We start from the raw sequence: 14,700 nt of genomic DNA, 5'->3' as shown, positions 1-14,700 counted from the left end.
GGTACTTTCTTTCCAAGTGCAAAAAGTAAAATAATAAATATTTTCGTACATTTTTTTCTTTGCTTCTTCTTGGTACTTTCATTCAAACTGCAAAAAGAAAAACAATAAATATTACCCCTTGTATTGCAAGAGCTTAATAAAACAAAACAAAGTCATACTTTTTTTCTTCTAACAGTTCTTTCTCTCCTAATGCAATAAGAAAAACAATAAATTTAGTCGTACTTTTTTTATTTGCTCCTTAGAAAAATAATAAATATTGACTTACTTTTTTTTGTTTCTTCTTTAGATTTTTGTTCCACATGCAAAAAGAAAACCATTTAATATTGTCAAACTTTTTTTGCTTTTTCGTATCTTCGGTCCATGTGCAAAAAGAAAATAATAATTATTGCCCCTTGCTTTGTGAGTATTTAATAAAGCAAAAAAAATCGTAATTTTTTTTCTCTTTTATTAGTACTTTCTCTCCAAGTGCAAAAAGAATAACAATAAATGTTGTTGCACTTTTTTTTTTTTTCTTCTTTGGTACTTTTGGTCCAAGTGCAAATAAAAAAAAAATGTTATTATACTTTTTTTTTTTTGCTTCCTTTGGTACTTTTGTTCCTAGTGCAGACAAAAAAATAATAAATATTGCCCTTGAATTGTGAAAACTTAATAAAGTAAAACAAAGTCATACTATTTTTTTTACTTCTATTGGTACTCTCTCCAAGTGCAGAACAAAAAATATTATCGTACTTTGTTTTTTCTTTTTCCTTCTTTTTTGTTCTTTCATTCCAATCGAAAACTAAAAAACAAAAAATATTGTCGTACTTTTTTTTGCTTCTTTTTGGTTCTTTCATTCCAAGTGCAAAAAAAAAAAAAAATCAATAAATATTGTCATACATTTTTTTTGCTTCTGCACGATACTTTCGTTCCAAGTGAAAAAAAATCATAAAAAATTCTAAACTTTTTTTTGCTTGTGTACTTTTTCTCCAATTGCAAAAAGAAAAATATTATATATAATTGTACCTTTATTTTCCTTTTTTTTGGTACTTTCCTTCCAAGTGAAAATGGAAACACAATAAATATTGTCGTACATTTTTTTTTTTTTTTTTGCTTCTCCTTGGTACTTTCTTTCCTAGTACAACAAGAAAAATAATAAATATTCCCCCTTGTACTGTGGGAACTTTATAAAGTAAAACAAATTCATACTTTTTTTGTGCTTTTGTTGGTATTTAATCTCCAAGTGTAAAAAAAATAATAAAAAAGTCTTATTTCTTTTTTATTATTTTTTTTTGCTTCCATTTGGTACTTTCGTTGCAAGTGCAAACAGAAAAACATTAAGTATTGTCGTACTTCTATTTTTTGCTTCTTCTTGGTAGTTTCGTTCCTAGTATTTAAATAAAAACAATAAATACTATCGTTTTCATTTTTTGGGTTCTTCTTGATACTTTCATTCATAGTAAGAACATAATGTTACGATCCCGAGTCATTGATCAAATAACACGGTGCTGAGAAGGATAATCTAGTGTTTAGAGCATGATTTCTTCTCCGTCAATGTCACTCTTGATTTCGAGAACAGGAGAAGAGATAGAATCAGATTCGTAAGGGAACCTGTAACCCTTGGTTCTTTGAGTCTCGCACACCCCTGAGCTTGTTTAGGAGAACTCAAAACCCTTTATTTAACCTAAATTCAGACTTACTTCTTTCCCTTCATAGTAGGGTTCATGCAAACTGAGTTCAAGATGAAGAATTACAATTATGCCCCTACGATTATGCCCCTTGAAGAAAGAGGTTGTCATCAAGCTCGTAAGCTGGTTAAACCTGCTACGAGTTTTCCAAGCGTTCCCAAGTAGTTGCTACTGGTTTTGTGTCCATCCACTGGACTAGAATTTCCATTGGTCATTAATAAGTCTGGCACGCAACATTAAGGCTAGAGTAAGGAGAACTCGTCCATTGTCCACTGAAGGAAAGAACGAAGTGGGAGGAGGGGCTAAGCCCTTAAAGGTTTCAACTGATAGACAACCTTTCCAATGCACTTAATAATAGCAGGGGAGTGTTGTCTATGAGGATGCAGGCGTAGCCACACATAGTCCTCTTCCTTGTATGAGATGGCCCTCTGGAAGCGATCAATAATATCATGTAGCATCCGATCGCGGTCAATAAGGGTCTGATCAATGGCTTCCACTCTAGTGGAGCCTGGAGTATAAGAGTAAAGTCGAGGTGGATCTCTACCATATAGAACCCAGAGTGGAATAGACTGCAATGTTGTGTGGAATGAAGTGTTATAACAATACACAACCCATGGTAGGCATTGAACTCAGTGTTTAGGACGATCGCCCACAAGGCACCTTAGATACATCTCCACAGTACGGTTACCTCTGTTTGATCGTCTATTTGAGGATGATATCAGGAGGAAAAGTTCAGTTTGGTGCCGCACAGACGAAAAAGTTCCCACTAGAAATGGCTAGTAAAGATCACATCCCAATCACTGACAATTGATTCCGGAATGCCATGCAACCGAACAATATTCTCGAGGAAGACTTGTGCCACTCTAGATGTTGTATAGGGGTGTGTCATTGGAATAAAATGAGCATACTTGGAGAATCGAACGACCACGACAAATAACATTGATTTGCCCGATGTCTTGGGAAGACCCTCAACAAAATCCATAGAGATATTGGCCCAAAATTGGGTAGGGAGAGCGAGAGGTCTGAGAAGTCCTGCTGGACTCAAATGGTCAGCCTTGTTGTGCTGACATTCCTGGCAGGTTGTGACATATTCAGCAATGGTGGTCTTCATGGACTGTCAATAAAAATCCGCCCAAATACGATGCAAGGTTTTCTGGATGCCTTCATGTGCGTTGTCATGGTAGGCAGATAGAATTGTTATAATCAACACTAACGTGTGTGATAAATATATACGATTGTTGTAGCAAATAAGAGTATCTTGGATTGAGCACTTAAGAGTCCATTGCCCCCTCGATAATTTGTTTGTGCAACTCCTATAGTGCCAGAGTATCTTTAATTTTCTCCTTAACTAATTCTAAGAGGAGAAAAAGAGGTTGGCTTACTACATAGATGAGTTGTTGATTCTCCAATCGCCTTAACAAAGCATCTACCGTCGTGTTTAACTTCCCAACTCGGTACTCCACCAAAAAGTCAAAACACATCAATTTATTGATCCAATACTGTTGAGGAGAAGTAGTGAGGCGCTGCTCTGAGCACAAATTTAAGACTGTAATAATCGGTGCGTATGAGAAATGCACGGCCCCACAAGTAAGGTCACCAATGTTGCACAACCTTGGCCAAGCCGATTAATTTCCTTTCAGACGCTGCTAATTTGTGATGCCTTTCGGCCAACTGCTTGCGAAAATATGCAATGAGGTGGTAGTGCTACTATAGGACGGCCCCAATGCCCCCACCAAACGTATCACACTCGACCACAAATAATTCCTCAAAATTAGGGAGTTGCAAAATTGGTGCGGACGCGATGGCTAGTTTGAGTGCTTGGAAGGACTATTGCTTGTTCACTCTAGATAAAGCAATTTTTTCTCAAGGAGGTTGGTCAATGGTGTTGCCAAGGGCCCATAATTTTGGATAAATTTTTTGTATTATCCGGCTAACCCAAAAAACCTCTCAAAGCCGAGCTATTCGGAGGTTGTGGCCACTCAGAAATGGCTTGAATCTTGTCAGAGTCAACGATGACCTGCTATTCTATATAGTATCCTGCTAAAATATGCACTGGGATGGTAGTGCTACTGTAGTATAGCCCCAATGCCCCCACCGGACGCGTCACACTCGATCACAAATAATTCCTCAAAATTAGGGAGTTGCAGAACTGGTGCAGACGTGAGGGCTAGTTTGAGTACTTGGAAGGACTGTGCTGCCTATTCACTCCAAATAAAGGAATTTTTTCTTAAGAAGGTTGGTCAATGGTGCTACCAATGGCCCATAATTCTGGATGAATTTTCTGTAGTATCCGACTAACCCCAAAAAAGCCTCTAAAAGTCGAGCTATTCAGAGGTTGTGGTCACTCGAAAATGGCTTGAATCTTGTCGGAGTCAACCGATCCCTGCATTAGAAATAATATGGCTAAGATAGGCCACGTGAGACTTGGCGACGGACCATTTAGATCTTTTCAAATAAAGTTGGTGAACTTGTAGCAATTGAAATACCATGAATCCCCTTGGCGAAGGACCATTTAGATCTTTTCAAATAAAGTTGGTGAGCTCGTAGCAATTGAAATACCATGAATCCCCAATGCTCCCACTAGACGCATCAAAAAATACAATCACAAATTTACAACGATAGTTTCGGAATACCTCATTCATTAACGCATGAAAAGTGGATGGGGCATTAGACAAATGGCATCACAACAAACTCAAAATGTCTGTGATGAGTGTGAAATGATGTTTTCTCGATGTTGAAATGATGCATTCCACCTCTTCATCGAACGATGCAATTTCGTCTACCTCAACCGCTACTGGTTATTTGGTTATTCTCTGTCCTACACTGATCTTCAGACGTTCGGTTGTGTTTTTTTGTGCATTTACCTGATCATAAACGACATAAACTTACAGCCCAATCAGTTATATGAGCATTTCTTGGGTATGTCGGTTCTCAAAAGGGTTATGTTTGCTATGATCCCCAGGCGCGTCAAGTCTGTGTTTCTCGGAATGAGGCCTTCTTTGAACATCAATATTTCTTTCCATCTCAAGTTACTCACCGTCTGCCTCGGTCTAGTTTGTCAAGCTTTGATGAGCCTCACCCCATTGCCTCGTTGCCCTCTCCTCATCCTGACATGACACATGCTCCTGATTCTCCCTCTACTCCTGCTCCCATCCCTGTTCGTAGATCCACGCATCGTTCTTACACTCTTGCCCGGTATGGTTTTCCCTCCCTTGTATCTCTGGTAGCTATTTTGTCTTCTATTTCCATTCTTTTTAGCTATAAACAAGCTATAGAGGAGAATCACACCTAGGACATTGTGGCTTGCCCTCCTACTATTCGGCCTCTTGGAAGTAAGTAGGTCTTCTCTATCAAGTTGCGGTCAGATGGATCGTTGGATTGGTACAAAGCCCACCTTGTGGCCCTAGGGAATAGGCAAGAATATGGGATTGATTATGAGGAAATTTTTGCCCCAGTTACCAAGATGACCATAATCCGTACTATCTTAGCCATTGCAACATCTCAATCCTGGCCACTGCATCAGATGGATGTGAAGAATGTCTTTCTCCACGGTGATCTACAGGAAGATGTCTACATAAAACTTCCCTCGGGTATGTCTACATCCTCTCCTGATCTTGTCTGCAAATTACGTCGTCCTTTGTGGGCTTAAACAAGCCCCCCGGGCTTGGTTTTAGAAGTTTCACGACATACTCATCCTCCACCGGTTTACCCAGAGTCAGTATGATTCATCTCTCTTCTATCATAAGTCTACCGTGGGCATGGTCATTTTCTTGGTTTATGTGGATGACATCATCATTACTGGCACTGACTCTAGACTAATTACCAAGCTTCAGAAGGTGTTGCATGCCACTTTTCATATGAAGGATCTTGGACAACTCACATACTTCTTAGGGCTGGAGGTACATCACACACCCAAAAGTATTTTCTTAAACCAGCATAAGTATATTCAAGATCTTATTACTCTCGCTGGGTTGGAGAACACATCTTCGGTGCCTACCCCTATGGAGGTCAATGTTAAATATCAGAAAGATGAAGGGACTCTCCTTGATGATCCGACTATCTATCGACCACTAGTCGAGAATCTCATATACTTGACTACTACTCGCCCGGACATTTCCTATGTTGTTCATAAGGTCAGTCAGTTTATGTCATCTCCTCGGCACCTTCATCTTGCGGCAGTTCAGCGCATCATCCGTGATCTACGCGGCTCCCCTGCTCATGGCTTATTCTTTCCTATCAGCTCTGCGTTACGCCTGGTTGCCTACAGTGATGCTGATTGGGCAGGGTGCCCCGATACCCGTCGCTCTACTACAGGTTGGTGTATGTTTTTAGGGGATGCATTGATTTCTTGGAAATATAAGAAACAAGATCGGGTGTCCAAGTCATCTACCGAGGCCGAGTATCATGCTATGTCTACTGCGTGTTCTGAAGTTATTTGGCTCCACGGTCTTCTTACTGAACTCTAGTTTCCTCAGCCCTCATCTACATCGCTTCATGCAATTAATACAAGTGTTATCCAGATTGTAGCCAATCCGGTTTTTCATGAGCATACCAAGCATGTTGAGGTTGAGTGTCACTCCATCCGCGACACTTTGGAGTGCCAGGTAATATCTCTTCCGTACATTTCTTCGGATCTTCAAGTGGTTGATGTCTTCACCAAAGCATTGTCTCAATCCCGACATAATTTTTTGGTTGGCAAATTGTTGTTGGTTGACTCACCATCAATTTGAGGGGGGATGTTACGATATGTTAAAATATATATTAAATGTAATTTATGTTCATAATTATTGTATACTTTGGGTTATGTAAATAGGGTTATTAGATTAGACTTAATGGGGTGGGTGGTATTGTATTGGGCGCATGGGCCATTTTGTAACAGGGAAATCTAAATCTTAAATACATAATGAAAGGAAAAACCCCAACGGAAACATTTTTCCTTCATCGCTCGTGTTCGCCATGAAACCAAAGAGTTCAAAGCTCTCTCTCGTTGGTATTTCGGACTGTTCCATCAGTCCCGTGAGTTTCGTCGGATCGTTCGTTCCCGTCAAATCATTTATTTGTCATGGTATCGAAGCTGAGCACGCTACGTCCCACATTCGAATCCCGAGAGAGGCGGTCAAGAATGGGCGGGGTGTGTGTCAGAGTGGTTCTGTCCACTCTTGTAGGTGGTAGTTTTTCGCACCTAAAAGATCGGTCTCTTGGGTTGTATTGGTTAGCCGCTATCAGTGCTACCACTCTTCCACATCTCTTCACCGAATGATGCAATTTCGTCTACCCCTATTGCTATTCTTCCACATCTCTTCTCCAGACGATGCGATTTAATCCGCCTTAATCACTACCAATGCCACTACTCTTTCACCAAACGATACAATTTAGCCCGCTCCAACCACTACAAGTATTGTTGTTCTTTCACATCTCTTCACAAGACAATGCGATTTTGTCCTCCCCAACCGCTACCAATGCCGCTACTCTACCACCTCTCTTCTCCGGACGATACAATTTTGTTTGCCCCACCCGCTAACTGTGTTGCTCCTCTTCCACATTTCTTCACATGACGATGCATTCTCTTTGATTCCTCTCCCATCACTGCCACTACCTATCAATTCTGCCTCTCTACCATTGGTTCCATCAATTGACAATAGCAACAACAACCTTCTCAAACCCATCCGCCATGCTCTCTCCCACCATCGTACCTCTAGAACAACTCCAATCCCATTGCTTGATGCCACACACTTGTGCCATGTCGAGCCATCACAAAGCATCCGCTCTTTGCTCAACTCTCCTGACGTTGTCGCTAAAGACAATCTTCGGCATTTCCAATGTCACCATCGAGATTTGCCTTAGTTGACACAATCGTCGCCCACTATCGTTGGCAAGGGCCCTGCAACCCTTTCGGAACTTTCTATCCCTCCTCTACAACTCCACCACCATCACCGCCCTCATCAACCAGAGCCACCACCTTCGCTCTTCTCCTCTTGTCGATTTCCATTAAGATTTACCATTGTTGCCAGTTGTCACTATCACCAACGGCTTTTCCACATTTGACTTCCTAGAGAGCAACTCAAAGGAAGAACATCTCAATGGTTTGCAAAAAAATTGGAAGAAGAAAAAGGACACAGGAAGATGATGGAAAAATGACAAAGCTGAGGACGGTGGATTGAAAGAGAGAAGCCACGTCGAAAGATGGCTTTCGTTTCGGGAAGAAAGGGAAGGAAGACAAAAGGAGTAAGAAAGAAATTCTTGCATTGATGCTGATGCAGTTCTTTGTGTACTTGTAGCCAAAACGACAATGAATATATATCCATACGAGGTATGAAAGTGATTCGTCCTGGTTGGGAGCACCAAGCACCTGTAAGCTTCTATCATGGGCGGAGTTGAGTACATCCTCCTCATCCGTCTTTTGCCTCCTGGGTAAACACGCAAACTTGTGCAACAGAAAAAATAAAACTCTGAAACAACAAAAGAGTCCTTATCGCAGTGACACCAACGGCTTTTCCCACGTTTGACTTCCTAGACTTGCCTCTAGATAGTGGAAATGGTGACGGAACTCTGGACGGAGAAGCTAAAACTTCCATCAAAGATGTTTTGACCTCACTTGGTGGAATCTTTTGGAAATCCGAAGAGTAACCCGAAGGAAGAACATCTCAATGTTTTGTAGAGAATCGAAAGAAAAAGGAAGCATGCATATGATGGAAACAATGAGAAAGCTAAGGATTGTGTATTGAAAGAGAGAAGCCATGTAGGAGGATGACTTTTGTTTTAGGAAGACAAAGAAATGAAGGAAGGAATAAGAAAGAAATCATTGAGTTATGCTGATGCAGTTTCTTTGTTCCTGGCAACTTGTAACCAAAACGGTAAAAATATCCTTGCGATGTATGAAAGTGATTTGTCCTGGTTGGGAGCACCGAGCACCTGTAAGCTTGTGCCATGGGCGGAGTTGATGGTGAAGTAGGTTTAATTCCTTTGTTGGCAGAGGAGGTGTACGATCAAGAAGGACGACAACCGGCCGCGGGATTAGAAGGAAGATCACGATGATCATCAAGGTCGTTGAGTCCTGAAAAACCCGATGACGTAATGAATTCCATAGCTCCCCATACAGCAATGGCAGCTCTTGAACACGCTCAACTTTCGAGTTTCTGAAGCCCCCATTGTTGACCATGTGCACCCAACATCTTTTCGCTGAATATGTTCTTCCCATCTCCACTATCTATTTTCTTCCAATACAGCACATCGAGACCGCTCTCATCCACAATGACCCCTTTGAGCATTCCACCAAACATGTACGGCTATACGTTTGGCTAGGTAGAATAGTGAAAACCAAAGAAGTAACCCTATTGGATGACCTACATTAGTTGGTACCTTCACGATGGACTAACAAGATAAGGCCATTGGCTTAGCAATACGAAGCTTAAACATGCAATCATCAAACAATAGCTATATGTTCGAGTATTGTCAAATAGATAGACCTGATCAACAGAGACCTATGAAGAAAACGTCTCTATTTCTAGTTTTGCTCCTTCATTCATATCAACTCAAACATATTTAACAACCCAGGCATAATTTTCCAAGATGAAACCAACATTGGAGTGATATTATAGAGATATGACTTGATGGTGAGAAACAAACAACACATAGTTGTACACTCGTCTTAAAAATATGATAAATTAGCAATGAAAGTGTAAAAAAGCAAACTGGAGCGGCCATGTGTAGTAGGCATCTGCCTTGGTTCAAAGCAATATGCAATTTGAAGACTAGAACCAAGTATGGGTTCAAAAGAACGTAACACACTAAGTCACAAAACTACCCAATCTGACCAATAAACTTTTCTCAACAACATGACATCATCTTAGTTATACTTGCGAAGGCCAACAATTTAGATGGTTAGAATAATCTCACATAAACTTGAGATAATAATAATCTTGTACTTATTATTTGGAAAAAAACTCATCATAAAGTACCTACAAGGGTCTCCACGCAAAAATTATCCATATTTAAGAGCCATAAAGAAAGCTCTCGAAAGATAGTGTTAGAATAAACGTCTAAGGTTTGCTCACGACCTAAAAAAAAAAAAAAAATAGAGAAATGTAAAAGTTACCTTGGCTGTTATATCGAGGTCAAAAGGCAGATGCCAAGTTCTCCCGATCTTGAACTCTTTTCCCAGTCTCCTTTGCTCTTTGTCGAAAGGACCATAGACGTGACCACTGGACCCCTTTTCCTGCTGCATAGGATCATGTTGACCACTTGCCTCGCAATTAATTGGCACTTTAATAGCTCTCTCATCAATTGGAGAAGGCCTTGATCCTTTTAAAATCAATATTAGTAATATCTATTTCAAATTCCCTTTTAAAATTGGAGAAGGCTTGTCTCACATTTGAGGTTTTATCGCAAGGCACCAAATCCGAGTCTGGTTTTCCTACGAGACCCAACCATCTGAAAGCCGGCTTCCTAGTATTTGTCTGATGGGTTTGCAGATCATTTAAAATGTTGAGAATATTATACCAGAAGCGTTACCATACTGTTTCACAGAAATAATTCGTGGTTTAGAAATACCTTCTCTATGAGATTCATTGATGACAGCACATTTGCAATATCATATAATCTCCGAACTTTTGCTGCAGAGTTGTCTTATGACTAAGCGGTTAGTCTTAAGGTTTAGGGTCTTTTATAGCTTAAAAACCAAGAGAACTATATGCAAAGAAATTTCATTACTTGGCATCTGTGCAGATTTAGGAGCATCTCCAAGCAAAAGTCTTGCAGCTTCATCAAGAGATACCATATCTGCCTGAAATTTTTGAAGGATGGACTGAGTTCAGAAGACGAAACTTTTCAATTGAACCTAACAGTTTTGGAACCAAAGTAGATGGCTTACGTTGGTGCACAGGAATAATTTAACAAAATTCTGTGTTAGAAGACCGAGTGATTTCTCTCCTGTTGTCTGTTCAACCAAAGAAAAAACCATAATAATAATAATGCAATTATCAAATACGTAAATAATGCAACAGATAGAATTATATGATGAAATTCCAATAATGACCCAACATCTCCAGGGGCCGTCCGGTTTCTGCCCAACAAAATAAATCACGAAGCAGAAGACGTACCAATTTGTTTCTTGAAAGAAATATTAGGAAGGTTGACAATCTTTGGAGCTCCTCTTGTACATTTTCCCCTATCCTTTGAATGGATGGTTTATCATTTTCGTCAGACACGCAAACCTGATAACAAACAATGAATTCTGGAAATTCACTTCACCAAGCACTCAGCAACCGAAAATAAAACATCATGTCCCATAAGGAAGCTACCTTCATATAATTGCAAGAATTTTCTAAAGTACAGCAAAAAAAATTCCCTATGCGCCTCCTCTTGTGGCCAGGAGAAGTGGATCAAAATCGAGCAAAAAACATGGCTCTCACCTTGCAACCATATAGACCGCATTCGTTGTAAGCAATATTACAAGAAATAAAAATAGTGTATTCCCCCTTAAGCTCTTGGAAAGCCTTGGGGATCCCATCAAAACGCTTCCAAGAATAACGATTCTTAGCCTTCCTCACGAAAACCTGAGTTAATTCAAACAAAATTTTGACAACCCTACGCAGAAAAAAGATTAACTTTAAAAAAAAAAAAGTACATAGAAAAGGACATCTTACACCAACACTCTCCAATAGATTTACAATATCATAGATCCGCCGCCTCTCAACACCAGAAGCAACACAAAAGAATTTTTAAATACCAGTTAAAAGAAGTCAACCACGCTCAATGTAGAGATCAAGCCAACATCCGTCCAATACCTAATTATTTGCTGCTTCATCCAGCCCTACTAACTCAACATCATCTCTATGGTACAGGTTCAGGAAACTGCAACAGATTAAATTCATAAGAAACTAATAAAAACTATATGTTTCTAAGAAAATGACACTGAGAAGGATCCGAAGGTACTTGCAGCACAAAAGCCCGAGAGACTTTTGCTTCCTGCAATACGCATGATGCCTGGATGCAGTATCGAGGTAAGAAGAAGAAGACATGTCTGCGGTGAGTGGGTACGAGATCTGGAACAGGATTACGAGGGTTAGAAGAGGGAACGGAGACCGCTCGTTAATTAAAGAGCCATAAAGAAAGCTCTCGAAAGATATTGTTAGAATAAACGTCTAAGGTTTGCTCACGACCTAAAAATAAAAAAATAGAGAAAAGTAAAAGTTACCTTGTTGTGATATCGAGGTGTGTAAAGGCATATGCCAAGTTCTCCCGACCTTGAACTCATTTCCCAGTCTCCTTTTGCTCTTTGTCGAAAGGACCATAGACGTGACCTCTGGACCCCTTTTACTAAATAGGATCATGTTGACCACTTGCCTCGCAATTAATTGGCACTTTAATAGTTTTCTCATCTATTGGATAAAACACCTTGGTCCTCTTAAAATCAATATTAGTAATATCTGTTCCAAATACCCTTTTAAAATTGGAGAAGGCTTGCCTCACATCTAGGGTTTTATCGCAAGGCACCGAATCCGAGTCTGGTTTTCCTATGAGACCCAACCATCTGAAAGCCGGCTTCAATGGGTCTGCAGATCATTTAAAATGTTGAGAATATTATACCAGAAGCGTTACCATACTGTTTCACAGAAATAATTCGTGGTTTAGAAATACCTTCTCTATGAGATTCATTGATGACAGCACATTTGCAATATCATATGATCTCCGAACTTTTGCTGCAGAGTTGTCTTATGACTAAGCGGTTAGTCTTAAGGTTTTGGGTCTTTTATAGCTTAAAAACAAGAGAACTATATGCAAAGAAATTTCATTACTTCGCACCTGTGCAGATTTAGGAGCATCTCTAAGCAAAAGTCTTGCAGCGTCATCAAGAGACACCATATCTGCCCGAAATTTTTGAAGGATGGACTGAGTTCGAAAGACGAAACTTTTCAATTGAACCTAACAGTTTTGGAACCAAAGTAGATGGCTTACGTTGGTGCACAGGAATAATTTAACAAAATTCTGTGTTAGAAGGCCGAGTGATTTCTCTCTCCTATTGTCTGTTCAACCAAAGAAAAAACCATAATAATAATAATACAATTATCAAATACGTAAATAACGCAACAGATAGAATTATATGATGAAATTTCCAATAATGACCCAGCATCTCTTAGGGACCGTCCGGTTTCCGCCCAACAAAGGTTTCTAACAGAGTCATTCCCTTCTCTTTTCTACAGACAAAATAAATCCAGAAGCAGAAGACGTACCAATTTGTTTCTTGAAAGAAATATTAGGAAGGTTGACAATCTTTGGAGCTCCCTTGCTCTTGTACATTTTCCCCTATCCTTTGAATGGATGAAGGTTGACAATCTTTGGAGCTCCCTTGCTCTTGTACATTTTCCCCTATCCTTTGAATGGATGGTTTATCATCTTCGTCAGACACGCAAACCTGATAACAAACAATGAATTCTGGAAATTCACTTCACCAAGCACTCAGCAACCGAAAATAAAACATCATGCCCCATAAGGAAGCTACCTTCATATAATTGCAAGAATTTTCTAAAGTACAGCAAAAAAACATCCCTATGCGCCTCCTCTTGTAGCCAGGAGAATTGGATCAAAATCGACCAAAAACATGGCTCTCACCTTGCAACCATATAGGCCGCATTCGTTGTAAACAATATTAGAAGAAATAAAAATAGTGTATTCCCCTTAAGCTCTTGTAAAGCCTTGGGGATCCCATCAAAACGCTTCCAAGAATAACGATTCTTAGCCTTCCTCACGAGAACCTGAGTTAATTCAAACAAAATTTTGACAACCCTACGCAGAAAAAAGATTAACTTTTTTATAAAAAAAAAGTACATAGAAAAGGACATCTTACACCAACACTCTCCAATAGATTTACAATATCATAGATCCGCCGCCTCTCAACACCTGAAGCAACACAAAAGAATTTTTAAATACCAGGTAAAAGAAGTCAACCACGCTCAATGTAGAGATCAAGCCGACATCCGTCCAATACCTAATTATTTGCTGCTTCATCCAGCCCTACTAACTCAACATCATCTCGATTGTACAGGTTCAGGAAACTGCAACAGATTAAATTCATAAGAAACTAATAAAAACATTATATGGTTCTAAGAAAATGACACTGAGAAGGATCTGAAGGTACTTGCAGCACAAAAGCCCGAGAGACTTTTGCTTCCTGCTATACGCATGATGCCTGGATGCAGGATCGAGGTAAGAAGACGAAGACATGTCTGCGGTGAGTGGGTACGAGATCTGGAACTTGATTACGAGGGTTAGAAGAGGGAACGGAGACCGCTCGTTAATTAAAGGTGAGAGTGATACAGAGAGAGTTATGGTGATTTTTTTATTAATGATGATTTTCCATTGGCGGTTTGGAAATTTCGAATTTAGGTTCGTAACCGAGGCGGTGAGGCTCGGGGTGAGATGAGCGCGGAGGCGAGACTTCAGATTGCGCGCGGTGACCGTTGTAAGTCCTTCTCTCGCTTGTGCACGCTGATCATGTGAAATAAGGAGCGGGAGACGGAGGCAACTTTAAAAGTATACGTTAGTCACAGGGCCCGCTTGTCTTGGTTGCAGTATTTTACAAAACCCCTTCAATAGGGGTGGTTTTGAACCAAGCTGGCTCACGAGCGGCTCGAGTTTGGCTCGGTGTCGGCTCAGTTCAATTCGTTATCTACTGAGCTCGAACCGCATCGAAGCCAGGTTCGATTCGTTAGCTCGCGAGCCGGCTCGAGGTGAGTCGGGATCAGTATCGGGTTGGTAGTGGGGGAGCGAGAGCGGGAGCGAGAGCAAGGGGGGGCAAATGTTTTACTCTCCTCATCACCGCCGAGCCCCTCCCGTCGGCTATTGTCGCCGCCTCTACTGTCGCCGCCTCTACTGCCGTCGACAGCTGCTTGTCGGCCGCCTCTGTGACCGTTCGTTCGATTTCTTCCTTTCATCGTCGTCACCTCTGTATCCGTCATCCCCAACGACAGGTCCTCCCTGGCGTCGTAACCCTCTTCCCTCCGTGTCGTCTCGATAGAAAACTTGAACCAGTAAGTTC

The 14,700-nt window shown here is 40.5% G+C and overlaps 2 protein-coding genes across 8 annotated transcripts; both read right to left on the bottom strand.

The window, feature by feature from the left end:
- Positions 1–12,348, bottom strand: LOC137934547 (E2F transcription factor-like E2FE). Of its 7 annotated transcripts, none has more exons than XM_068778958.1 (13): positions 12,303–12,348; positions 12,130–12,217; positions 11,860–12,043; positions 11,598–11,707; positions 11,450–11,516; positions 11,075–11,351; positions 10,763–10,876; positions 10,534–10,599; positions 10,374–10,446; positions 10,215–10,288; positions 10,034–10,120; positions 9,760–9,965; positions 1–87 (listed from the first exon to the last, which is right to left on the bottom strand). In XM_068778958.1, exons 5-12 carry the CDS (start codon positions 11,467–11,469, stop codon positions 9,768–9,770), a joined length of 909 nt encoding a protein of 302 aa, XP_068635059.1. In that variant the 5' UTR covers positions 11,470–11,516; positions 11,598–11,707; positions 11,860–12,043; positions 12,130–12,217; positions 12,303–12,348; the 3' UTR covers positions 1–87; positions 9,760–9,767. The 7 variants fall into 7 exon arrangements, with proteins under 7 accessions (XP_068635059.1, XP_068635060.1, XP_068635056.1 ...); XM_068778960.1 differs by lacking the exon at positions 1–87 and having other exon boundaries at positions 9,592–9,965; positions 11,075–11,218; positions 11,309–11,351; XM_068778959.1 differs by lacking the exon at positions 1–87 and having other exon boundaries at positions 9,587–9,965; positions 10,215–10,276.
- LOC137935279 (E2F transcription factor-like E2FE) lies at positions 11,982–13,886 on the bottom strand. Its single transcript, XM_068779962.1, has 10 exons — positions 13,801–13,886; positions 13,663–13,717; positions 13,275–13,417; positions 13,130–13,187; positions 12,953–13,077; positions 12,807–12,859; positions 12,621–12,688; positions 12,461–12,554; positions 12,303–12,364; positions 11,982–12,206 (listed from the first exon to the last, which is right to left on the bottom strand). Exons 1-10 carry the CDS (start codon positions 13,884–13,886, stop codon positions 11,982–11,984), a joined length of 969 nt encoding a protein of 322 aa, XP_068636063.1.
- Positions 13,887–14,700: the final 814 nt, after the last annotated feature.

This window comes from Aristolochia californica, unplaced genomic scaffold (assembly GCF_029961685.1).
Source record: "Aristolochia californica isolate CCGP_79_NKW_82.1479 unplaced genomic scaffold, dmAriCali1.0.hap1 SCAF_6, whole genome shotgun sequence".
Lineage (NCBI taxonomy): Eukaryota > Viridiplantae > Streptophyta > Magnoliopsida > Piperales > Aristolochiaceae > Aristolochia > Aristolochia californica.
Note: the sequence above shows the minus strand (reverse complement) of the source record. Positions and strands in the feature narration are given on the sequence as shown.

Excerpts from the sequence above, each read along its gene's own strand:
- LOC137934547 (XM_068778958.1), bottom strand. The coding sequence starts at position 11,469 with ATGAAGCAGCAAATAATTAG. Across the intron at positions 10,877-11,074 it reads GCGGTCTATATGGTTGCAAG|GTTTGCGTGTCTGACGAAAA; the intron begins GTGAGAGCCATG and ends GTTTGTTATCAG. Across the intron at positions 10,289-10,373 it reads TAAATCTGCACAGATGCCAA|ACAACTCTGCAGCAAAAGTT; the intron begins GTAATGAAATTT and ends CTTAGTCATAAG.
- LOC137935279 (XM_068779962.1), bottom strand. The coding sequence starts at position 13,886 with ATGTCTTCGTCTTCTTACCTCGATCCTGCATCCAGGCATCATGCGTAT. Across the intron at positions 12,860-12,952 it reads ATAGGGGAAAATGTACAAGA|AAAAGAGAAGGGAATGACTC; the intron begins GCAAGGGAGCTC and ends TTTTGTCTGTAG. Across the intron at positions 12,207-12,302 it reads CAATGAATCTCATAGAGAAG|CCGGCTTTCAGATGGTTGGG; the intron begins GTATTTCTAAAC and ends GACCCATTGAAG.